The 27,615-nt window shown below is 40.0% G+C and overlaps 1 protein-coding gene across 1 annotated transcript in view; it reads right to left on the minus strand.

Moving 5' to 3' along the window:
- The window catches only part of LOC307249482 (CUB and sushi domain-containing protein 1-like), a gene marked incomplete at both ends in the record, with an annotated part of 421,303 nt that overhangs the window by 92,182 nt on the left and 301,506 nt on the right, over positions 1–27,615 (minus strand). Inside the window, 10 exons of the mRNA XM_080026212.1 lie at positions 1,939–2,077; positions 5,025–5,216; positions 9,556–9,767; positions 10,468–10,594; positions 14,213–14,404; positions 16,056–16,212; positions 23,582–23,751; positions 25,423–25,611; positions 26,147–26,362; positions 26,694–26,810. Coding sequence (XP_079882338.1) covers positions 1,939–2,077; positions 5,025–5,216; positions 9,556–9,767; positions 10,468–10,594; positions 14,213–14,404; positions 16,056–16,212; positions 23,582–23,751; positions 25,423–25,611; positions 26,147–26,362; positions 26,694–26,810 — 1,711 coding nt within the window. The remainder of the gene's footprint in view (positions 1–1,938; positions 2,078–5,024; positions 5,217–9,555; positions 9,768–10,467; positions 10,595–14,212; positions 14,405–16,055; positions 16,213–23,581; positions 23,752–25,422; positions 25,612–26,146; positions 26,363–26,693; positions 26,811–27,615) is intronic.

Below are 27,615 nucleotides of genomic sequence, written 5' to 3' on the forward strand. Positions count from 1 at the left end.
GAAATATTATGTTATTGAAATCCACATCTACCTGTTTTACATCCAGGATTCCTTGTTTGTGTATCCCCTACAATACTAACCTTGGTTTAGGCACAAAGACAGCCATGAATAAACCATGAGTTTGGTGGTAAGAAGTGTTCGTGACATTTGGCTGATAACAACATTTATTATTTGAGAGGACATGTTGAACCTGCAAAAACCCTTATGCAATCGCTACCAAGGTCAGAAGAAGTGTGAAGAAAGATTTTAGTTTAAGCCATGTGTTTATATCTGGTGCAGAATGAGCTTAACTGCACATAAGCCCCTCTTACACTGACAAAGCATTAACAAGTATCCGTGCTAATACCTTTTGCATTTGTGATACATTGTGGATCTGAATGCTAAAGCTACTACACATACTCAGATCTCGCGGCGCATAACTGGGACGGCATCGTAAACTCTTCGCCACCTAAGAAGAGTAACACCGGGGTTACTATGTCAAACTTAGATTAAAAGATAGACAATACAAATTACACGCAACCAATATCAATCAAATGAATTAAAAGTAAAGTAAAAACTGTCTCACTGTTCCAACAGAAGCGAATAGTCTCTTCACCCGGGAAAAAAAATATCCAGAAATTGGGTCATTTTGACTCATTTGGCAATTCGGATAAAGTCTGCTTTGCTTTTATCTCCCTTTCTAGATGTAAAACTTCAATGTTCACTTTGGCTTCTGTTATAAGCCCCTTACCTCCAAGGCACAATCAGGACTTTAAATGTACTTAAAAACACTGCCCTTCTATCAATTACCAAAACATAAAAATAGTCCAAAAATCCCTTTTTTTATTGGCCCATGAAAGTGAATCTGCCAACATATAGTGTTCAAAAGGTTTCAGAATCAATCCATGATGTCTATGTTACAAAGGTTGCATAGGAAATGACCAAAAAAGGTCACACTAATTAACAAAACAAAACAAAACAATGGTCGGGAACAAATCTAAGTTCAATGTCCTAAAAGCCTCAAAGAGATCTATGTATCATTTGTTTGGGTTTTGTTAGAGGTCAATTTTACTCTAGTGGTTTAGTCTAATGTAATGTCTATTAGGAAGGTTCTCCCCCACCAGAATGGCTTTATTAGTCACCTTAATGATCGTTTTACTGTTGTAATTAACATCAGACTAAACTGGTCCAGATCCCTGACTGAACAGCACAGACTTTATTTTTTATTTTATACCCTGTGTGGGCCACGGTGAGTCATGCTTAGTCTGCACATAAGTAAACGTACACTAAACTTCTAAACAAAGTCCATGGAGGGTGATACATTTTTAAATGTTAGCCAGAAGAAAAACGTATTTCAGTAAAAAAAAATCTCTATCCCCAAACCTCTACATTTTTAATGTTTTCTCAGGTATCTGGATCAACTAATTAAAAAATAATACTAACGGTGAGACCACTGCTCTGCCCTGATGTGTTTGTGTTAGCAGACTAACAAACCTTTCTTTTGCTGTCTTTTTTATTTATCTTTACTTATAGTATATATAATTCTACTTTCATCATGGTAATATTATTTTCTCTAGCTTGTGAACAAATCTGTAATTAACATTGGGTTGTCATAAAACTAGTAGTTTACTTTGATGTTTGTTTAGACACCATTTACTTTGCGGCTAAGTCCTCTGTCAAAATCTCATAGGAAGCCTTTTACAGAAAATTCGGTAGGAAAGTTCTATAGGGCTCAAAATGAACACATTGAAAACATATGAAATATGAAAACATTCACAAGCCTTGAATTTAAAAGTGTATGTCAGAAACCCAAATGAGAGGCGGCAGTGTTTCTACTGGCACACATAATTAGCTCCACTCCTGCTTTAAAGCTTGAGAAAACAAAAAGGTGCAAAGTATATACAATTGATTTTGTACACATAGATACAGAGAGACATGTTGTCAATACAGGTGGCTCACCTTTTGAAGATGAGAGCGACAACAAAGTCGGGGTTGACTCTGATTCTCCAATCACACTCTTTCCCGGCTGGGTAAGGCTGGGGGTAGTTAGGAGACAGAATGACTCCTGAAGGGCCGCTGACGTTGCCGCCACATGTCGCTAGAGTGGGAGAGAGAGATAGAGAGAGATATAGATAGAGGGAGAGGGAGAGAGAGAGATAGAAAATATGATTACACAGCACTGGGCTCAGGCTAATTTGGAAAGAGAATCACCCCTGATTGACCACTGATATAACCCCCCATAGGTAGGCAGGAGTGGAAGAGAATGAGTTAGTGGCGGGGAGTATATGCCAGGGCTTGGTTTTCGGAGATAAAATGACTCCTGGTGGACCTTTGATATTACCTCCACAGGTATAGCTGGAGAGGGTGAGAGAGAGAGAGAGAGAGAGAGAGAGAGAGAGAGAGAGAGAGAGTGAGATTTAGTTACATAGAGTAAGGCTGGGGGGTAGTTAGCAGAGAGAATCACCCCTCGCGGCCCTGTTATCCCCTCACAAGCAAGAGAGCGGGAGAGAGATATTGGCAAGAGAGACAGATGGGTGCATTCAAGCAGCAATTTCGGCGATGTGAGGGAAGAATGTGAAAAATGGAGAGGTCTCGAGGGGGAGGCAGGTGGGTGTGAACGGATTACCGACAGTGAAATAGTCGTAAACAAAGGCATTGACGGTTGCAAATCACTCACAGACACAGGCACACACATACGCAGTAAACTATAATGCTGGTTTAATCTTAGTGAGCTTTGGAAGACACAGGGATTCACCAACTTAGGAAAGTACAGGGGAGGGAAGGAGCACAAAGGTTAAGCTGAGAGAAAACAGAGGGAGCTTTAAGCCCTGCATTTTTTAATCTAGAGTTCCTGCAGTACGTGAGGTCACTGGAAAAGAGAGACCGGAGGCAATGTCAGGGGCAAACATGATGTGTTTCACAGGCATGGTTACAACGCAAATTAGTGGTCTCTGTGACCGTACGCTGGAGGACTTCCCGATAGTGCTGGCTGATAAAGAGGAGGAGAAGGAGGCATAAAGGGAGGCAGTGGCACGTATATAGTCGCTTGCTGCATGCTGCAAGCTGGGGGGGTGGCACACTGTGCTTGCTGCAGGAATTTTCAGCAGCTTGCTTTCATAGTTGACATCCCACTTCCAGCTATTTCTGATGTCATACCTCATCCTGGTCCTTGCTTACTTTAAAAAGCCTGCAGCCCAGCACCTTCATGGTAATCTAAAGTGATTTTCCTCATCCATCTACTCTGACTTACTTGACATTGAATATTCATGTGAAAGACAGAAGGAAAAAAAAAACTCTATACCAACCGGGTTTTTCTAGATTTTCAGAGTGTGGACGCTGAAGGGCTTGTGCTGCATTACAGATTGTATCTTTTTTTTCGATTTCTTTATTTTCTGACTCAGTGAGTCAAGTGTGACAGAGGGAGATGAGGAGGGAACTGAGGGAAGGAGAGCTCACCTGGAATTGGGAGCGTGAACAATAAACAGCAGGAGGTACGTGTGAATGAGGTGTAAAATGGAATGTGAAAGCTAACTGGGCTGTTAGCAGCAGGTGGGCTCGATGGTGGTTATAATAAAGAAAAAGAGCAAACAAGCAAGTCTGGGTTTTTCCAACAGTTTTGACACAGGAACTCTATCATGGCTGCCTGCGTCATGTGCAATGAGCAGCACACACATGAACAATACCAGTTGGCTTTGGATGCTAATGTAGCCTCCCAAAAGCAAAGACATAAGTTACACTTCTAGAAATGCAAAGCAGAAGCGTATACATTCACCTAATGATGTCGCTGTCTAGCAGGGACGTGCAGAGGGTGTTAGTCGGCCAGGGGCACAACATTCACAAAAGGCAATCTTTGCAAATAAATAAATAAGTATATGGCTGGAATGACTACTGCTAAACATATATTAAATTGTATGAATTTACAACAACAAACCGTATATAGTATATCAAAAAGCAACAGACCTATAACTTAAGTTTGCTCCAACATCTTACATTTATTAAATGATACATGCAAATAAATAAACTGAAAATTCTCTTCACATGGTTACAAGCCCAACACATACCTAGACGTCCACAAAAAGCGCGGGGAGGGTACTGTATAGTGCATCTCCTGGGGGCAACAGTATCCCTACCTTGATTCGATCAATATACATATGTTCCGCACGGCACCCTGTGTGCAACAGGAATCAATCAATGTTTTCAAGAAAGAAAGGAAAAAATCAACCAAGAAAAAGGGCACTTTCTCTCTAATAGGCTCTCTCTAATTCTCTCTCCCAGTTCGAAGTTCATGAGGTTTATCTCATCTCCAGTAGGCCTACCTGTTTAACCTTGTCTTGACCCTGGAGCTGAAAGCCTCCAGTAAGGTAAACCTTCTGATGCTCCAGCAGCAGCAGCAGCAGCAGCATCATCATTTGGAATTAATGAACACTTCCCCAGCGGGCCTCAGAAGATACGCCCCCAGAGAAGTGTGTCAGATGTGGCACAACAACACAGCAAACACCTCAGGGACCTGAACTGTCAGGTTTGTTGTCTACTCTCCACACCTGAGACTTAAGATACAACTCTGAAACCACCTCCAGAAATTTTTGTTTTTTCCATCTTCCATTGTTTGATGTACTGTTGGTGTCAGCCCTTTGATGTATGTAGCCTTACCAGCACAAATACTCATCTTTAGCGCAGTTTTCGTATTTCATCCTTTTGTTTTAGTGTGCTGCCGAATGACAAGTCTACAGCTCATTAAAGTCTAAACACCAGCATCATATTTAAGCCAAACTTTTCATTTAAAACTATAATGCATAACTTCTGTCTACATGACGAAAGCCTTCTATGATTGGGCAGCAAGGATTGTATACCTTTTGCTGTGTACGTTTTTCTTAGCAGTAGACTCAACAACTCAAAAACGATGGTAGGCTTTATCAACTTTGTGTCAACTTGTTTGGCGATGGCTTGAATGTAAACGACATTCTTTCATATGAAAAGTTACCCACTATAGCTTTAATTTAATCAATGGTTGTCAGTCAGTGATCCACAGAGTAATGTATTCCTACCTATACACATTGGAGGGTCAGGCTGCCAATAGAATCGGTTGTCCATCCGAACACATGTGATGGTGTCTGGGCCTTGCAGCTGGTATCCTGGATCACACTGGAAGGTCATACTGTCACCGGGCTCCTTACTGTCCCCATATCGAGAACCATTTACAGGGATGCCTGGGTCGTTGCAGGTGGTGGCAGTAGTGGCTGGAGAGTGAGAAACAGATAAAGAGAGAGAGAGAGAGAGAGAGAGAGAGAGAGAGAGAGAAATATTGACTAACTGTTGGGAGATCGACAGAGGTACAATGACAGACACATACAAACAAGAAGTCTAGCATCACTGGAAGCCAGAAGCTTGATACTACTGTGTGTGTGTAGTAGGATTCATGCCCAAATGTGGCATACAGATGAAAGACAGAAAGTGATTGTGCAAAAGTATAGAGCACTGCATTGGAAAATGAAAGCTGACCTAAGGAGGCATATGTTTTTATTAAAGTTCAAAAATCATATTTTGTATGAGCTTTCTGAGCTCAATGTGCCTAATTATTTCAGAAATTGTAGAGTAAAATAACTTCATATTACACATGAACATGATTATTATTATAGTCAAGGACACCTGAAGACTGCATTGTAATTATCAGCTGACCTATGAAGGATTTTTTAATTTCAGTTAATATATATATATATATACAGTATATATATATATATATATATATATATATATATATATATATATATATATATATATATATATATATATATTCTAATTTTCCTATGCTGACTTTTGAGCTGACTTTACCTTTCATTGTCTCACATTGTACAGTAAAATAACATTATATTACATACACATGGCCATAGGTCAGGGTCAGAAACATGCCATAGCTGACTATACCAAAAACACACTGCTTTGAAAATATCATCTAAAAGAACTGGTTATTCGAGAGGAAGAAAAACAAATTAGTTATTCGCTGCATGTAATTATTTGACTTGAATTAAGAAAGCTTCATTTAACACACATGATAAAAAGTATTGGTCTGTTTTCTTCACATATGAAAATAAAGTTATACAGTTTATAATAATATTTAAAAGTTTCTCATTATAAAGTATGTTTTTCTTGTATTTGGACACCGAAACTACTCATGGATTACTAGTTAAATGAGGCATGCAATACATATCTACAGCAGTGGTGGATGACTCTTACGGCTCACTTGAGTTCATGGCCAAAAAGCGCATTAACTTTCAAAGGCAGAGTGTGAAAGGGGACACAGGAGCATACACACATTTTTTTGAGAAGGTGTTGATTCATTGTAAGGTGACATTTACACAATTTTTGCAAATTAATTATATAGGTGAGAGGTGGCTGCTAAAAGCCTCATGCCATTCCAACCTGCTACTTGCTTCCAACCTTGTGCTTACAGTCGGTTGTCCTCACCAGCCATCTTGGCCTCACTAACATCCCTAAACTCATCACCTTTTCTGCGTATACACCAACGCAACACGGTTTGGATCTACTAATCTAGGTCATCTGCCATAGTATAGATAGTGACAGTAGACTAAACATCCAGTCTAACAAGTTCAATACCAGTGAAGATTACAGATCACATAGATAGTAGTATGGAAGCCAGCCTAATGATTTGCAATCCACAATTATCTTTTGTTCAAATAATCCAACAGCTGTTGTTTTTGGCCGAACATAGCATTATAGCATAGCATCCTGTTTATTACATATTTCTGGTTCAAAACAGTATTTATCCCAGCAGGTCAGAGGATAATTGGGAGCACAGGGGGAGAAAAGATAGGGGAAATGTTATAAAAAAGACTGTAATTGAGAGACATTTGTAGTAATATAACCTCTAAAAATCCCCCGGCAAAAAAAGTAAAAAGAAATCCACAAGCCTTTACTCTGAATAAATGTGCTGGTAAATACCATTCCCTTTGCTTTGGTAGATCAACAAGGAGGTAAACATAAGGAGTCATTACCATAGTAATGGAAAAACAGGGGTTTGATAAGCATGTTAGTGTGAGCAATTATTTATTGTTTTATATATGATGGGAATGGAATAAACATAATGAGAGATAGAGGGACAGAGACAGGAGACGTTGGGTGTAAATATTTACGACTAGGAATTTGATCTATGCTTCTAATAAGTGTGCACAAGACAGTACAGTGGCCTCAGAATGTATTGAGATCCCTTCACCTTATGTAGTGTGCAACAATTTACATTCAAGAACCCATAATGAACAAGTGACATGTTTTTGGAAATGTTGCAAAATTATAATAATCAACACAAAATGTCATCTCAAATTTCCAAAAGTATTCAGACCCTTTGCTGCGGCACTCCACGTGTAGCACATATAATTGACCGAACATATTATAGAAAGGCTCATACCTGTGTATATAATGACCCACAATTCAAACCACATGTCGGGTCAAAAACCAGGACATGAAGTCCAAGGAACTATCTGATGAAATTGTGGTAATGAACAGATCAGAGAAATGGTATTAAACTATTTCAAAAGCTTTGAGGGTTGCCAGGTTCCACAGTCAATAATTCGGAAATGGAACATGTTTTGAACCACCTACACACTCTTCCTAGAGACGAGTAAATGGGCAAGATAAGCCTTGGTCAGTGAGGTGAACAAGAACCCAATTTTCACTCTAAGAGCACTTCGGAAAGGTTCTATGTAGAAGGGAGAACCTTCTGGATAACCAACCATCGCAGCAACGATCCAACAATCAGGCCTTAATTGCAGAGTGGCTCGACAGAAAACACTCTTGAGTAAAATGCATAGGACAGCCTGCTTGGAGTTGCTAAATGGCTTATATAGGACACTGAGAGCATGAGGGGAATGAATCTCTTGTCTGATTAGTTATAATTTGAACTCCTTGAGCAGAAATCCAAAACTATGTCTGGCGAAAACAATGCACTGCTTATCCCCTGGCTAATAGCCTTATATGGTGAAGCATGGTTGTGGTAACACCATGCTGTGGGGCTGCGTCTGAGTAGCAAGGACAGGGGGAGTGGTAAGAAGTAAGGGAAGAATAAATGCAGCCAAATACAAAGAGTTCCTAGAATAAAAACCTAATCCAGAGCGCAAGCAACTTTACAGTGGGGCGACAGTTCACCTTTCAGTGCGATAATGATCCGAAGCACACCGCATACAGCACAGGAGTGGCTTCAGGACAAGTCTTTGACTGTCCTCGAATGGCCCAGCCAAAGCCCAGATTAAAACCTGATAGAACATCTCTGGAGAGAGCTGAACATGGCAATCCACAGATGTTTCATTTTCAATCACACAGAGCTTGAGAGGCTCTGCCAGGAAGAATGGGATACATTCAGGTGTGCAAAGCTTCTAGAGCCAAGGTGGACTTGAGGCTGCAGATGCTGCCAAATGAGTTTATACAGAGTACTGAATAAAGGGTGTGAATACTTGTCTGAATGAGTTTTACATTTTAAGTAATTTTGAAAAACATGGTTTAACTTTTTTATTATGGGTTATTGAGTGTAGATTGATGGAGATTTTTTTCCCATTAAAAATCACATCTGAAACACAGTAAAGTATGCAAACATGAACTGGTCGGAATGCCCTCTGAAACTGCTGTTAGAGCAAGAGGAGGAGTATGGGCTTGTGTGGGTGTGTTAGTAATAGATTGCTATTTAAAGATGAACAAGAACACAAACGTGTGTGTGTGTGTGTGTGTGTGTGTGTGTGTGTGTGTGTGTGTGTGTGTGTGTGTGTTTTTGGATCAGCTAAAGGCCATCCTGGCCTGCACCCACAAAATAGCACAGTTATTGTGCAGGTTAGCCCATATTTTAAAAAAGAAATGGGAAGAAACAGCAGCACTAGTTTGTGTTCATTGACATCTATTTGAGAGAGAATAATGAAATAAACTCAAATGTTTTTACCAATTTGGAATTTAAAAAGGAAATTTTTGTTCATTTTTAGGGTAAAAACCCAAATAAATGGAAACAATTTAGAAAGCCTATGCAATGGATTATAACGTGCATTGTTATGTTAATCTGAATTATTATTACATTTTACTTAACTACTTTATCTCAAAGAAACATCTCCCAATGTTGTTGCATAACTGACCTCAGCATTAACAGATACGTAACAGCATCTCCTAGTTTCCTAAACTGTAGAGATCCCTCGGCACTCACTGAGTCTGGGTCCCAGGGTGAACTATTCAATTAATCATTTGATTCTTTGGCTAAAGGTTTTTTTTTTTTTACAAAAGCCTGTTAAATGCAGCATTATTTCCAGATTAATTATGTTACAGCCCTTAAAAATGGGGTTTACATAATAACTAAGAAACAATAGACTTTATGTGATGAGTCCACAGTTTGTTAATTAGCTTAATTTCACTGCTGGATCAGTAATTGGTTTTTCTACTTAAGAGAATGTGGGGTAGAGTGGGACAGACCACCCAAATCAGTGATATAGTAGAAATGTGGCACATGTATGACTTTTCCAGTCATTCATAATTTCCTCAACCATGTGAATTATGAGTGTATGGATTTCAATTCTTAAAAAAATGACTTACTGGAAAACTGTATGGAAAATCCTTGCTTGCTGATGAAATAATCAGAATCAAACTGCAGCGTGAGTATGTTGAAAGTGGAGTGGATGTCTTCAGGTAAGGCTGGACCCGACCATTCCTTTAACAGGATCCCCCCGTCCGAAGGCCCAGACGGCCCATCCCAAACTCTCAGGATATCGTGGTCGAGCTCGGTGTCAAAGACGATGAAATGGAGGCTTTCCAGAAAATCACAGAACACACAGTCATTTAAAACATTTTTTTAGGTGTTTTGAAATTTTATTTAATTGATAGTTGAAGATTCAGATAGAAAATGGGGATAGAGAGGGGGCTGACATGCAGTAAAGGTCCACAGGTCGGACTCGAACCCGCGAACACTGCGACATGGACTTAACCAACATGGTAAACACTCTACACACAGTAATATTACGGATATTAAAACAAACTGTTCTCTATTCCAATGGTGTTTTACCAAACAATCATGTCAACCATAAAATAATAATAAACAGCGCTGACAATTGACAGATCACGCTATAGTGCACACACAGCATTGTCAGCAGTGGCCACAATGCTGGCAGAATGACTAATGTGGTGTACTCTCCTACACAGCAGTGGCTTTGACAGTGAACATTTATCTATAATTAGAGAATATATCATTACCTGACAGTCATGTTAGTTTTTACCTCAACAGTCCGTGTGTATAAGGGCCACATTTGATGTGGGAATCGTCCCATTTAATGCTATTGCATAACTGTTAATAACAAATAGGGTTGTGGCCAGAATGTTAACCCTTGACCAGAGCAAAGTGCTAATATTGATACTTGTTGAAATATTTTCTTTTTTCAAACAAATCTTGGCTATTTTAGGTTGTCATCATCTTCATAACAGTGGTTTGTGTGTACATACAGCTGCTTTTACCTGATAGTCTTGCCTGTATCAGCCTCTATAGACCAGGTACAGTGGAGGTTGTTCTCATATGGAGCAGGATATCCTGGAGACAGAATCCGTCCAGACACGGCTCCGGCTAGGTGACCTCCACACTCCGCTACAAGGACACCAGAAAAAAACATTGGTCACGACAGGAAGAAAATATATCTTTCTCCATCCTCTTTCTATTTAGCTAAGTATCGACACTTCAAATATATCCATCCAGTAAGAAACAACTTAATGCATCACATGTTCATCTTCACCCAAATAACAAAGCAAAATAAAAACCACAGCAGGTAGGACACTGATTTATATAATACTACACACATTTAACATGATATAAATTGCTGACAACTTGCAGCCCTATAAGCCAACAATTCCAATGTATTGGAGAATACGAGTAACTGAAGAAAACTGTTCGAGTTGAGCAGAGTTACACCCATTCACCAGCATTGTCATGGTCTGCAATCTGAAACTTGACAATCCTGTTTAACACAAACAACGTAATTGTATATACGGTCTAAGGTAATAATGTGAATGAATAGTATCCTTCTGTTTATGATTTGTTCATGTTAATCTTTCAACAATTTCTTCAAAGATTCAATTGCTTTCTCAAAACCAAGATTTGACCCCTGACATGAGTTGGATTGGGCCCAAACTATACACTGTCTAACTAGGCTAAAACTCTCAGTACGTGGTAGGGTTTACAGTGAGACATTTTAAGATCAGGTGCTCCATGTTAGGCCTTGTTAGACCTCTAAATGCAATCAGATTATGTGTATCCTCTTTTCTTGGTCTTCTCTTCCAGTCCTATTAACAGTTCAGTTCATCTGTATAACAAGGGGCTCCACTTCTTTGCTGGAAATGACCCTGAGCTGTGAAGGTTGAGTTAAATGAGAATCAGTTAAGAACGTCTTGAATTATTACATTATATATCAACCTTGAATTATCCAAGCTCCTGCCATACGGTTTCAATGTTGGTAAATAACTTTGATGGATGTTTCCCCTTTAGGGATATCCCTATAGTGTTCTAACTAAAAACTAAAGTAATGCAATGCACGAGAGAGAACTGGCTTGCTGTGCTATTTTCAAATAGTGGTGAGAAACAGGGGAGATAGCAGGCAGCGTGAGCATTTGAACTCATCAGGGTAGTACATGCTACACATGGCAGCTCGCTGTGCCAGCAGGTTGCTGCTGATGTGAAAACAGTTGGGTGAAGTGAAGGCGTTCTATTAATAAGTGCATTGTATGTTTGTGTGAGTAGGCTATGTTGAACACAGCTAGGCAATCTAAAACTCCATGACATCCTATTGATCTTGCATACCCTAGGCAGAATGCACACCCATCCAATGTTGTTTTATTCCCTGGTGATGGTAAACTCTGTTGCTTGTTTTGTTTTATCATGAACAACATAGAGAAGGGAGCAATCAGACACACAAGTATAGACAGAGTTATTTAGTGAGCTTGGCCCAATGACAATTTTAATTTCCCAAGATAGAAAACATAAAAACAGCAGGTGTACGTATATAGAGAAGATAGACAGGTTCATTGTATAAATGAAATGTGCAGATAATGTACGAACCACCACTTGGTTTGATTATATGTGGGCGAGAGACAGACAGGCTGATGGAGAGAGAGAGAGAGAGAGAGAGAGAGAGAGAGAGAGAGAGAGAGAGAGAGAGAGAGAGAGAGAGAGAGAGAGAGAGAGAGAGAGAGAGAGAGAGAGAGAGAGAAGATATAGAAACAGCCAGAGGCAAAGCCATCTCTCCATAGCTCTTTACTCGTACATGCAGATATGAGGCAGGGAAGGAGACAGTCAGGGAGGCAGAGAGACAAATGCCCCAACAGACAGACAAAGGAGGAATATACAAAGGTAGCTGTAGAGGTAGTTAGCACAGGGCTCTGCCAGCAAGAATTCTCTTGGTTGCTGGCTTACCTCAAATAAGGCAGCGACAGAGCAGCTACAAATTAATGATTGACTGCAGAGGTACGCAGGGACAGACACACGCACACATATTCCAAAACATTCTTTATTCACACATAAGGACGCCCATGTTGCACACAGTCTTCTTAGTTACTATTAGAAACCATGTCAGACCATGTCATACCTTAGAGAGCTCAGGTGTGCTGGCAGGTTAGAAAGGCACAGCATGTGGCTCTGTGGTTGTGAATTCCAAATTAATATGTGTCAGGTGCCCACGTCTACCCAACCAGGTGGAATTGCTTAGAGGGACACTGCTTTAATTTATGAAATATGCAAAGCCACATAATATTTTTGGACACGCAGGAATTATGGACTTTGGAAAAATTGCAAATTGACTTTGGGGATTTTCATAGCTAGCTAGGAACAATCCAATCCAAAACATGTTGTGTGTTCATGTCTCACTGGTGGTTGCTGAGTGACACTAAGGAATCAGATGTCAGCTGTTCATGCTGTAGCTAACAGTTTCAGGAGAAAATAAAAAAAAGAGGCAGCATGTCAAAACACCTGAAACGTTTGGCACACTGCTCTCTCTACTAATTAAAAGCTGCCAAGTGACAACCAAAGCTAAATCTGCCCTCTGGCAGCTTATCTACCTCAAAACCTGGGAAATGTTCAAATATACTCTAGGTATGCAAATGGAAAAACCTTTATTTTTGTCATATTCACTGTCAGAAAAATAAATCCCCCTACTGTAGCAGTGCACAGCAGCAGCCACATAGATAGATATATTATTGCATGATACTTCCGGATACTTCTCGAAGGCTTCCTAAAAAACTGTAGCCATATTTTCTTAATGTGTTGTGTTCCTTTTTAGGTCAGTAAGAACCACACTATTTTGAAAATGTTCAACAGTGTTGTGCATGATATTTGTCAATTGTTAATACAATTTACAATACATTTTTTTGCTGTCTAAAGCTCTCTGTTCAAGTCTTGGTTGCATTTGTCTGAAATCTGACTCCTATTCCCGGAATAATTTGTCATATTTGAGTCATCCACAGTTGATGCAAGTGTATAGTAAACTATTTTAGATGAGAAAAGACATTTCGCCACATTGAATGATTGCCATTGCTTTTGACATAAAAGCTAGCAGACAAGGGGACTTATTTTTTTAGAAAGACAGGATACAGTCATCAATTTGGCTTTTTAACAACGGCATACGCATGGGTGCACTTTCATTTCCAGACTTTGCTGCACAGTATCTGAGAAGATACACTACATCAATATTGTTTCGTCATTTCTTGGCATCAAACAAAAAAAAGTCTCTATTCCCTAATGTATTTATATATTCTATCTGTTGTGCATGCTGAGAATAGAATACAAAGCTAAAACTTCTGTCAAAGTCCTTGGCGTAGAACACAGAGTGCACTTTTTAGGGTGAGAAAGTAGTCTGGCTTACATTATAATGTTAGCACAGTTCAATTCACATATAGCCTGGTGTACATGGGGGGGTCATGGATCAGCACCGCTGTTTTTATGCACAGAAAGAATTCAATCGGTCCCCTGTCGCCCCCTTTTTCAAACTATTCACCTGTATTGACTCAATCACTTGTTCACTCACCCATGTCTTTTGAATCATTGCGCTCTTGCTGGAGCTTAGAAACAGACAAGAGTAGCTAAAGCTGCTGCTTCTCACTGCTATATTTCTAATGTATTGGAATGAAAAAAAGAATCACGAAGAGTTTGATAATTCAGATCTTATCATTCTGAATTATTGATGAAAAAAAAAAATACAAGTATGTCTGAAATACTAACCGACACATGAAGGTAGTGGTTTGTCCCACACACGTCTGTCCCCGCTGAGGCAGGTCAGTGTACTGCTGCCGTGGAGACTGTATCCGGGGTTGCATGAGTACAGCACAAACGTGTTGGCATAATGGCCGTCATCCTGGATCTTATAGCCGTAACTGGGAACACCTGGTTCTTCGCAGCGTACAAGGTCGAAACCTAGAAAGAGGGAAAACGTACACACATGGAGAGAAACGCGTGCGAACACACACACACACACACACACACACACACACACACACACAGATTAGGTCTCCCTGTCCATGCAGTAAGAATACATTGAATGAATGAATGAATGAACAGGGTGATTCAGAGTAGTTTTGAACAAGAGGACACGGGGTCATGCTGTTCTTCTCCTGAATCTCCAAGTATTCACTCTATTTGATGGCTGCAGTGAAAGCTGCTGGGTATTTCTACAGATACTATTCATCATACGCTAGTTTCAGTGAAAATTTTCAAATGTACAAGTTCTCCCTAGACATGATGACGAGCGGTGAGCAGCAGCACCAGCAATTACGTTTAAGGATAACAAATGGGACTCCTATTAAACTGTGAAAACTGTATTTAGTGAACATGTCACATCCCACACATACGTATACTGTATAGGGTGCACTGCAATCTGTTGGATATGCAAAACTATTATGGTTATCTGCCAATCCTGGACAGTTAGGATTCAAAATCAGAATGCATCCATTGTCCTATCAAGATTTACTCATAAAGCCTTGTGATAGCATTACCGAGCCAGCAGCTCTTTTAAGGGAGCTTTCGTTGTACACAACTCTCTATCCCTTCCTGCATCCAGTCAAAAAAAAAACACACGCATCCGACTTCTGGCAACCTTTCTCATTAACGTCTTGAACAGATGTTTGAATTCTTATTACTCTATTAAAATGGCCTCCACCACTGCTTAGTATTAAAGCTGTTTTACTCCACTCCCTGACCCCACTTTTGAAAACCATCGCCGCCACCCCTGATCACATTCTTCCCTCTCCTTTCACTCGTTTTTGCTTTCTATCAATCTCTCTTATCTATCCATCAGCTAATTCATTGTAGCAGAACTTTGCCGGAGAAGGTGTCACCTTCTCCAGTTTAATGACTTGTGCAGACTAACGGCTGTCTAATGGTTTAACTGACATACAGAGCCTATCCATCTAGGATCCATATATATACACACCATCTACCTTCAACCGCATGTCCCTCGGTCCAGCCACTCTTCCACTCTCCAGTTGTGTCACTTTCTCACCTTCTTTTAATGACTTGCAGATAAATGCTCCTTTAATAGCCTATTTGACTTACACAGCAGCTGGTCTTGCCTTCCTAACAGACTCTCTTTAAAGACGTCAAGATTTGTGTGTGTGTGTGCGTGTGTGTGTGTGCGTGTGCGTGTGCGTGTGCGTGTGTGTGTGTGTTTGTGTGTGTGTGTGTGTGTGTGTGTGTGTGTGTGTGCGTGTTTGAGAGGAAGAGAGAGGGAGAGCATGTATGAGTGCACATTGGACTCAACGTTTAACAGAAACTTCTTTGAAATTGTTGATCCCCGTTCAGCTGTCAGAGGAGAATGAAATAGTTTGGTAAATTGCTGAGAGAGAAAGACTCTAGAGTGTGAAGTACATGACATATCTACTTTGTTCTGGTATGTAGCCCCTCAAGAATCCCTTGACTGAGGCTCAGGACAGATGCAGCATGTATTCTCGAGGGCAATCTAACACAATCAGTACCACTCCATTGTAATGTTTAATGTCATTTGTGTTTGGGTGTGTGTGTTTGCATGCGTGCATGTGCGCCATGGGTTCAATTTTCTCAAACAACTCACTTGTGTATGTGAGGCGGAAGCCCTGATTGGTCCCAGAGGCATTGCTGTTGAACTCCAGCCACACACGATTGGACGTGCTGTTGATGACATGACCCATCATGACATTGCGCGTAAAGTTGCCAAGGAGACGTGATGAAGTGTTCTCTCCATCATACGCCTGTCAATCAAAACACAAGGAAAAGGACAGAAATAAGAACTTGTGTTAAAAAGGGTCTACTTGGTTTTGCAGAGGTTCATTCGTAGATGCATGTCTATCAGGGTAAGGAGTGATGAGCATATTTTTCAGGGCACTGCTGTATCGCCTGTGCCTCTCCTCCCAAAAAAACACAGCAAGTCATCAAAATACCAAACAATGCAAGCAATGCAAAAAAGATAAAAAATATATATATATATATATTGTGCCAGAGAGGGGAGAGGGGATAAGCCACTTTGCTTCGCTTTGTAACCGCATGGACCTTGCATGTGGCACCCCAAATATAGTTCCTAAAATATCAGATGGAAGTAGCCGAGTAGTTAAGGCTTTATAACAGTCAGCAGAATCATTTTTTTTTAACCATCAAATATTGTTTTGCAACAATTCCGGTAAGTAAATAAACTAAATGTTGAGGGATGGGTAAATCAATTATTTAACTCACTTAAAATGTTGTTTGTGACAATTAAATGTGGTGGAGTGAGACTTTTCTATACAGACCTACTTTGCATTTTTGCCGCTTAAATCCTTGTCTAGCACCTGCAGGAAGCAGTAGATTTGAGTATATTTTTAATTTGTTGCATTGGCTGAGGGAATATTGCAGCCAGCAGAAAAATAACAAAAAGTATCTTAGGTGGACCAGATTAACATAGGAAACCATGAACGTGTAATACAGTATGTGTGCTAGAAATCACTTGTAAAAGCTAGAAGTCTCAGCATGCATGTTCTTCACTTTAAAATAAAGCACTCAATATAATTGAAAGGAGGTGAAAATAGCAGAACATTGAAATAAGTGAAGAGAGGATGTATTAGATTTACAATATAAAACACTCATTGGACTGGATTAATATTGCAGGATTTAAACTTGGACTCTGCTTTGTTGATTAGCCTTTTGCTCAATCAAATGTTTTAAAATGTTAGAATTCTGAAAACTATTTAGCCTTTCATGCTTAAAACTACTAACTAAATCTTTATTTGGGTTTGTCCTAAGACTCCTAACCATTTTGCTACTCATCACTTGACATTTTGCAGCATGATGATGCTCAACCTGTTACTGTAGTGTACGCTCACACTGGCAGCACACAAACAAGAGACAAAAACAGCTGGAAGTCATTTATTTTCCAATGAGCGCAGTGAGACAACTAGATGTGGAGGGGTGGAGTAATTGCTGCCAGAGACATCTTTGCAACAGAACAAAGTTGAGCAGCGTTTAAAGTCGGTGACAGAGGGTAACCGTTTTAAAACAAAGGTTTGATCGACGTGACATTGGCACGTGTGCTCAGCTCACTATGTTTGAAGTCATTTTGTGTTCCTGGAAACATGGCTTCAAAACATTCCCAGTTCTGTTGCTAGCACAGTCAACGGATCATGTTTGTTCTTTGGAACCAACAGATGAACTGTACTCATTTTCGTGAACATATTGTTTGCAGCATACCACACACACGCACGCACGCAGGGACGGACGGACGGACGGACGGACGGACGCACGCACGCACGCACGCACGCACGCACGCACGCACGCACGCACGCACGCACGCACGCACGCACGCACGCACGCACGCACGCACGCACGCACGCACGCACGCACGCACGCACGCACGCACGCACACACACACACACACACACACACACACACACACACACACACACACACACACACACACACACACACACACACACACACACACACACACACACACACAGAGAGCAGCGTATGGGATTAGACGGATGGAGAGGATTTGATAATTCTATATGAGTGATTATTAAATTTGTATGGGCAAGTGTACATGGGGTAAGTACATTTAAATGTGTTTTGGAGATTAATTTTTGCATGCTAGCGGTAAAAAAAAATCCTGAATACAGTTTGAATGAATATAATAGACGTAGAAGTACCCTAGTGGTTTGGGAAGTGCAGCTCACTTTTGACTGCAGTGTGAAGGGGGAGAATTAGGTCTCTCAAGCACCTCATAATGCTATCTCACAGCTGGGATATAAATGTGAACTGCTCCTGCTTATAATGTGGCAGCCTGGGGCATTTCTACAGATGTGTGGTGACAGATCTGCAGGTGGCAGGGATGCCAAAGAGAGGGGACTCTGGCTATGTACTGTTCTATCTCTACTAGTATCAGCAGAGGAGCCCTCTGTTACGTGAAGCCAAATACAGAGCTACAGTATATGCTATTTTTGCAGCTTGGGGTTGTGATGGAAGGCATGAACACGAGGAAGATCGAGAGATGTGGGAAAGGACTGTGTGAAAATGAGCAGAAAAGCAGTATCCCAGTGTCCGTAGCATTACTCTCTTAAATGTCATTTTTAATTCCCTGTTCCAACCTCTCCATATCCCTTCCTCTCCGTCATTGTTTCCCAATTTTGCATTTTGCTGTCTCTATATTTCTCAGTCTTGCATTCTCTCTATCTTTCTCTCCTCTCAATGTTTCTGTTAAACTCAGTATGGTTAATGAAAAGCCCTGCGGCTCATAAATCAACATGTCACAATCTGCCAGCCCTCCTCTGTCTGTCTGTCTGATTCTCACTTTGCGCTCCCCTAACACTTCTATTTTCATAGAAACATTCTGTGCATCCAATACTTTTTCCATCTCACCCTTTTTTTTTTTGTTCATTTAATTTTTGTAAATTTCCTTCAAGCACTGTTTTCGAGGACATTTTTCGAGATGAATTGAGCTTGGTTAGGCGGGCCTTTCTTTTAACAGCGCTGGGTAGCGAAAACGTGACCAATATCAAAAAGGAATTGTAATGAGCTGGTTCATTATGTGCCAGGAGCTTTTGGACTAACGCTTGCTAAAACTGTCAAGCAAAATGGTTTGTTTTCAGAGTGTTCAGCTGCAGCAACAAGCTTTAGCTCCATTACTGTTAGCCTGGGGAGTGGCAAGCTAATTGCTAACCTAAGTGTCACTTTGGGGCATCTCTTCCGGATCATTATACTTTGCATTATGCTTTCAGCTCAGTCTTTGTGAAAGGTATGATTAACAGACATGTTATTCATTGTCAGTCATTGTCTTTATACATGCTCATTTAGATCCCATCACACAATACAACTATAGGTTACATATCATTTAATCACATCTAGTGCCTGCTATTTTTGTATAATTACTACTTTTTATGGCACTCATTTTCTGACTGAATGCTATGTTTATCGACGCTCCTGCAGAAAATATGTAAGTGCTATAATTGCTGGATAGTGCCTTTTTAAAAGGTAAGAGGCCATATACTAGCAGTCACCTTTGGCTGTTGTCCATCAGACACAGTAAAGAAACACCTTTGGATTTATGAAAATGGAGAGACAACTTGGCTAATATTATAACCTCCACACTAATGGAGCATGAAATATAAAACAGGTAATCAAGGACACATCCGACTCAAAAGTATTTTTACTCTGGTAAACATTTTATGCTAACTTTTGGCTGTCTTTAAAAGGATGTTTCCCCCCTGAGGCCCTTTGATGTGATGCTTGCCAACATGTGTACATTTAGTTTTTCCACCTGCGAGTGCAGATAAACAACCAACCAACTCATATTACTAAAATGTTCAAATGTGTTTAATATTATCATCAGAGTATGTTGCACTGTCTGTACTCTATAGACATCACCATACAAAAGTCCACTGCAACATGTGGGTGATACAGAGAGGACGATGTGTTCAAATAAACACTTACATTCCATTAAATTTGTAATGTTATTTGTTGTCACTCATTTATGATCCCAGGTATCAAAACTTAATTAAAACAAACTTAAAAAAGAATATTGTTCTATGCCCTATGCTGAACCTGATGTGTCATTCTTGCAATCAGTCTAGGTACTTCTCATTACTGTCTGATTGCTGTGTTAGCATCCAGCGCGTACTCATTTACTTTTGTGATCCCTAGTCATTCTCTGTATTCTGTTCCTCTGTTCTTGTTATTTTCCAATAATGAATCAATTCACTTTAGTAAATACTTTGTTAAATGCCTTCTTCCTGCTCTCCACTCCAGGTACACACACATGCACGCGCGTGTGTGCGCGCGCGCACACACACACACACACACACACACACACACACACACATTACAGCAGAACACTAAAGTGAAGAAACACTTCATGCCTTTTTGCTTAAGCATGTCACTCTCATTTCACTGAAGGGGAATTTTTTTGTATACCTATCCTACCGCGAACATTTTCACCTTTAACAATGGTGTGTGCCTCTCGGATATTCAGGGTGAGCCCTGTTACTACAATCCAACTACAGACCGCCTCAGTCAATGCTCCAGGCCTAAGACTGATAATACACTCTAACCACATTCTGGCTTAACCATGCCCTGAGGCCTAATACCCCTAAGAGGTATGGTGAATGAAAACAAGTCTGTAGGCCAGCGTCAACACTGTGAAACAGTGCACACAGCTGCTCCTGATTGACACTGAAGTGGGCACTTGTATCCAAGAGAGTACTTATTTGAGGAATGATGGGTCTCATGTACATCAGTAATTCTCTTTGTAGTTCAGACGTACAAACATGCACATCCAAAGTCATTCCAAGTCCAGAACATGTATGGGAACCGTAGTAACATTATGGCAGATGGATCTTGGATAGCTCCCCAGTGTCTTCAAGTGCAACACATCTTAACCAGTTGTCAAATTACAAATAGTTTTTTGCTGTGTTGATTGGATACAAACTGGTATAAAGGGAGCTTGGATTTCTCAATAGATTTTTTTGTGAATACATTTCTACATGTTCTGTTGCTTTATACATAATTACTAGTGCTGTCAGTTTAATGCGTTATTAACGGCGTTAACGCAAACCCATTTTAACGGCGATATTTTTTTTATCGCGCGATTAACGCTCTTTACGGCCTAGGAAACGTTGTGGTTTTTTCACATGCTGTTGTATCAACTAGTCATGTTAGAACAACTGAAACACCACAAACTATACATATGGCTCGCAGTTAAGTTACTGTTCATTCAAACGGAACATGTCTTACAGCGTAATTTCACATTAAAATCATTTAACTGGCAAAACGGCTAAACGTCCAGTCAATTCTGACTTTTATTTTGAAGCAGAAACCGGAACCTAGCACTTCCTAGCTCAGCTGCGCGACCTTCACTAGCAGCTTCTTCCGTGTGTGACTCTGGGACTTCGCGGGAAAAAAAAAAAAAAAAGAGAGCTTCTCATTTGCAGAAGTCTTACTTATAACCCTGCGCGCATACCAAAACCTCCATGAAAGTTAGTGGCAGCCGCCAGTCATTCATTTTCACTTTCATTTTCGCTACGAAGGGCGACTGCCTCGGCTGCAGCAGCGCCATAGCAACCACCCCACATACACAAACTACTATGTCCACTCCACACAGTCTGAAATAAGCCGTGGAAGAAAGACTCCCAAAACATTTAGGCCTACAACAACCAGTTTAATTTAGCCTAAATACTAATTTGCTTTATATAGCCTATGTTGTTTTATGGTTTGGTTTTTAAATAAAAAAATAAGTTCAAATTATGTTTGTGTATGCTGTTAGGGGTGGGGGAAGGGGGGGGGGGAGATCTACATTGTGGGCTATTTGCACTGAATTGCAAATTATGATATTTTAGAAGAAATACACTGAATTACAAGGGTGTAGAGAATGGGTGTGATAAGAGCATTCAAATTAGAAAAAATAATGGGACAAAAATAAATCAAGGGACATTTAGGCTAGAATAGATAAAAATGTGATTAATCGCGATTAATCGCGAGTTAACTATGACATTAATGCGATTAATCGCGATTAAATATTTTAATCGTTTGACAGCACTAATAATTACCAATGAAGAACAAAGTTAACCTTCAAACACAACAACAATACACTGTGGTGGGTTCGTTAGCGGGTTAACAGCGGTAGCATTGATCCTTTTGTGCCTGTTTGCCATGTATTCATTGAGCTCTGGAATGCAGCAGGAGCACCATCAACACTAATAGGGAACATGGGTAATAAAGCCCCTGAAGGGATGTTACTGATTCATACAACACTTTAACACATCTCACAGCTAGGGCAAACCTTTGTACAATTTGTACTACACACTGACCAAGGATTCAAAGCCACTATTGTCCTTCACATTTTTACTCCCCCTTTTTTTTGCACACCTCATAATTAAGGGGTACACATTCCCTGACACCTTAATTAGACCATGTGTGCATGGCTGGAACAAAAAGCTTGCAGAGTGTGCTCTGAGAACTGCATTGAAGAAATGTTTTGGACTCCGCAATGCAACATAAAAATGGCTACACATAACAGGGAACAATCAAAGCAAACTGCTCGAGAGGTTTTCCATGCTTTGAGCATGGAAAACCTCTCGAGCAGTTTAATTACGAATTGTTCTGGCATCATGCAGGTCACTGTTACTGTTGATGAATGCATGGACTCATAGAAAGCATAGGAAAGTACAGTGGCTGACAATTCATTCAAACTACATACAAAAGGCATGTTGAGGGTTGATGTTGAACATTCTGACATCTCTTCTCCTATATTGATGGATGATGGATGGATCTTAGAACATGTTCAACGGAAAGGTTATGTGGCTTTGCACATGTAGCTGTATTACCAACGGTAGCTTTTGGCTATACAGTCTACGGTATACAATGCATGCAATAACAACTTACAAATGCTGCCATATATAATGACCTGCTTCAAAAATAACAAAAATAACAACCAGTACATGCAATGTGTATGTACTGGTATTTTCAAATCAAAGATTGTTTCCCATTTGCTCTCCCTCTAAATCCCTTACAGTTATTTAAATTCTTCCCCTTAGTAACTTGTTACTAAAAGTGTATATAGTCGTTTGTGCAGATGGACAGGTATTTTCCGGTGAAAAACAGAAGGATTATTTGCACACATCATTTACTGCAGTGCCTTATCGTCCCAGCTTGAGCAAAACATGCTGCACATGCCAGTTTTAATCAAATATCCTCGATAATACACTGTCATTGTCTTTGTAAGTGTGTGGCCACAATAAAAAAAAATAAACACTTGTGGTTTCTTTTTTTGAACACACATTATTTGACTTTGTTCATGACTATGGCGGCATCCACAATTCAATAAATGTTTTATTTTCAAGCACAACTGGAAATAAGCCAAACATATAATCATCTGTTTAAGCGTATACTGTACATGTTAAAGCATAATAGAACTTTGCATTTAGACAGCTCTTGCTTATGACTGTATGAATCCTGTGATTGTGTCGTACGTGTCCCTGAATCATTATGGATTTATGCATTTTGCAAAACGCTTGTTACAGTGTGTGTGTGTGTGTGTGTGTGTGTGTGTGTGTGTGTGTGTGTGTGTGTGTGTGTGTGTGTGTGTGTGAGTGCACACACCTTGAGATAATCTCCATCTTGCAATGAGAAGCTCTCAGCTCTCAGCCTGATTCCTTTGCCCTTTTCAGTAGTGATGCGGTAGATGCACTCGTGGTTGTTATCGTAGTTGGAGGGGAAGTTAGGAGAGAGGAGAACGCCTTCCGGTCCGAGTGAGGAGGCTCCACACTCAGCTACAGCAAGAGAGCATGGATTTAAAAATTAAAGCATTGTCTACGAGTATAATGAAGTGCATATCCAGGACAACCACCAACCCCTATTCAACTCAGCAGACATGATAACAAAAATGGTGATACTAACACTGAACGATATATATTTCATATCTTACAAGCACTTGTTTGACATGTGCCTCAAATATGACAGCAAAAGAAAGGATGGCGAACAGATAAAGACACATTCAAAAAGCAAAATGATTACACATTAAGATCAACAAGAGGGCAAACAATACATACAATAGGAATGGATACATTTGTTAGAATAGGTGTTTTGTAGAAATGACCCAGAAGCATAGAGATTGTGCAGTAGCTATCAATGTTCCGAATACAAATAAGTGTTACGAATATAAAATAATGTTGTCATATTTAAATGAGGAGAGGAGAGGAGAGCAGAAAAGAAAATAAGAGAGAGAGAGAGAGAGAGAGAGAGAGAGAGAGAGAGAGATAGAGCGAGAAAATGTAGGCTTTTAACTCTAATTGAAGAGGACCACCACATGATAGAGAAAAGACAGATGTCTGTGTGAAACAGCATGGTGCTCACACAGAAAAAAAAACAACAAGAAAAGGATGCATGTGTCCATCAAATGTGAACAAGTATGAAACCCCTCTCCCGAAAAAAAGAAAAAAATGGATTATGCAAGGTGATACGGAGCATATTTTGAAAGGGGAGCCGGCTCTATGTAGGAAGAGAGTGCTGAGAGAGGAATAAGAGACAAGAAAAAGACGATAGCAGATACACCAAGACAGACGAGGGCTTTTTGAAAAATATGCAGTGAGAAATTAGCAAAGGGAAAAGGGGAGTCACACAAGACACAGCCTTAACACTTTTCATGTAGCAGCTAATGCACTAATTATGTACCCAAGGACATTGTCTAAATAAAGACGGAGAGGAGGAGAAAAAGAAAGTTAGAAAAAGAGAGAGAGAGAGACCGAGAGTTAATGAGAGGGACATTTGGAAAAGAAAGAGCGGGAGAAAGATGGTCCCAATGAACGTTGCCAGCTGCCGTTGCCGTTTCCCCTTAGTCAGGCCTGATCTCTTGACAGATAATGGTATTATTGCATTTTCAAGTATGCTCTTTTTCGGGGCTTTGAAAATCACCAACAGCCACCAGTTATACTCTCGTAAATTACCAGCAGCATCCAAGGAAACACTGATACTCAATAAATATAATCAAATTATAAGCCCGCTAACAGCCCATTCCTGGCAAATAAAACCAACAGTCAACGAGTCAAATAATTCAACAATTACAATTGTGTCAGCGCTATAAAGTCCTTGTGAATTACAACCAAGGAAATGCTGATACTTTACTTCAGAGCCTATTCGAATGTGAAGAAGTTAATTTGAAAGTTATATGCCAATTTTATGCACAGAAGATAAACCATTCCAAAGGCAGTAAATATTGAAGGCAGAAATACTTGGAAAGGTTTGTTACATTATAAAGGGAGTACAGTTCTATAGGGAAAGTGCAATGAGTATACAGTAGTGCCCACAATCTCCATGTATGTAACTACAGTCTGAATGTAAGAAAAATATTGTGTTAGATTTGTGTAACTTGCAATGTGTCAATCATTTCTAAATGTTTACTGAGAGCCTAAGTCAGTGAGAGTGTGTGTACTTGAGTGTCTTACCTATACATCGGGGTAGTGTGTTGCTCCACACTCGCCTGCCTCCTCCCAGACAAGTGATCTTGCTGTCTCCTTCCAGTCGGTAGCCATGGAAACAAGAGAAAGCCAGCGAGTCGCCGACTCGAAATCTGAATCCCGTCCTCCGGCTGTACGCTGGCACGCCGGGGTCCTCACAGGGCTCCAGGTCATATTCTATACATCCGGTAGAGAGACATACAGAACAGTGTTGAGGAGTCATAACATTAAAAAAAAGACTTAAGGGATGCAAAGGAACAACATGAGAGTTTTAAGGTTAGCCAAGCCAAGTCTAAGGTATTTTGTTGTACTTCATTTTGAGTCTTTGTGTGGAGACTAAAGAAAAAAAGCATAGCTTTATTTAAACCACAATACTGCCCCACTAAAGCACAATGTAGTAACCACATATTTGGGGAAAAGTGGTGAAAGACCAGAATCAGTTTTTTTTTCAATTAGTATGCTTGCCAGGTTTAGTGTGACTTCATTCAATCTAATGTGCATTAGTTCATTTGATTATGTATGTTCCCATCTTGTATTGTACAAAAATTGTTGAAAAAAAAGGAAAACATTTTTGTATAAGCCACTCGCATTTACGGTTTTCTTTCCTTAATAGGCTAGATAGAAATACAGCAATATTCTGTAAATAGCTAATTAAGTGTACACTCTATCCATGTAAAGAAAACAAAATCAGTTACTGTTCTGGTGTTCTTACCGGAGAAAGTAATATTAAAGCCTTCGTAGCTCATGGAAAAATCGGATATGAAACGTAGCTGGGCGCTGAAGTTCCCGTAGAGGCCTGCTTTGACACTAGGGGGCAGCACTGAGCCGGTGAGTCGCGCCACCGGAACTTGGAAATCGCCGTCCTCGATGATGGAAAAGTAGTCGTGGTTCTCCTCCAGATGGAACGTGTGGAAAACCAGATGGACTCCTGTTAAATCAGATGGATGGAATGAATGGATGGATGGATGAACACATGGAGGCATGAGCGGATGGATAGATTGACAGTACGAGGCGGAGAGTTAGTCTCAGATACGTCAATAGAGCAGATGAACAACACACAAACCAAACCAGAAAAAAACAGTTCTGACAGTGTAAAAAAAAAAGTGTAAATGGATAACAGTCTTCAAAAAATGTGCAACTTTAGCAAACACGTTCGTTTTACATATGAAGCAAAAAAAAAAGAACTGGACACTGCTTTTTCCCAAGCAAATCATCGGGTGTTTGCATTATGTCTGTATACAGTATGTGTATTCTCTTACCTTTCCCATGAGACACCTCTATAGTCCAGGTGCAGTTAAGAGAATTGGGGTAGAAGTCAGGAAAGCCAGGAGATAGAATTGTCCCCGTTTTGCCGTAGACATAGCCACCACAAAGGGCTAGAAAGAGAGAAAGTGGAGGACAAAAATTAATTTACCTTTGCACAAACTGTTGGCACTTGACATAAGACCTCAACACATTCTGTACAATTATGACAGTGTTTAACACCGAAAGTTAAATACCTATTTTAAGTACGGTTTTAAGGGTCACCACATAATGACATATTGCTTTGCTCTAAATGTCCACTCTGAGTTAACGGACTAGAATTGATTCAATGGTTTAAGTTTTTTTTTTTTTTTTTTTTGGCAAAGAATCTTGTGAGCTGAGCATGATGTCAGTGTGTGCTCTAGACAAGAAGAATAGAATGAATATACAGGAACAAGCAACTGTAGCTTAACAATCACAAACTGAAATGCAATGTTGTAAAGGTTTACAGTAGGTGTAGACATTGGTATATACAGTATATCACCTTAAATCCAAACTGTAATTCCATACTGTTGTCTTTGAAGAAAGGTACATGCTGCAATACATTTACTTTTTTTTCAAATCATCACCTTGTGAATTTATATGGAACTTTTTGACAGGTGATGCACAGCGGCTAGACAGATAAATATGAACTGAAAACCCGCTATAACATTTTTTTGGGTGATAATATTCTGTAGGGTGAAGTGTTACGAGGGAACCCTTATGTCTGCACACTTACATTCAACGCATTGTTATCATAAACATATCTTTAAACAATGACACAAACCTTTCCCTCACCTGAATTGTTTTCATTTGCGTACAGGTAACAAAGGCGTCAGAAAACAATGTCACGTAATGAACAGCTGACAATGATGTGTAATTCAAGGTTATAAAAAGAAA

Source organism: Ammodytes marinus (genome assembly GCF_949987685.1).
Source record: "Ammodytes marinus genome assembly, chromosome: 1".
NCBI classification, from domain to species: domain Eukaryota; kingdom Metazoa; phylum Chordata; class Actinopteri; order Uranoscopiformes; family Ammodytidae; genus Ammodytes; species Ammodytes marinus.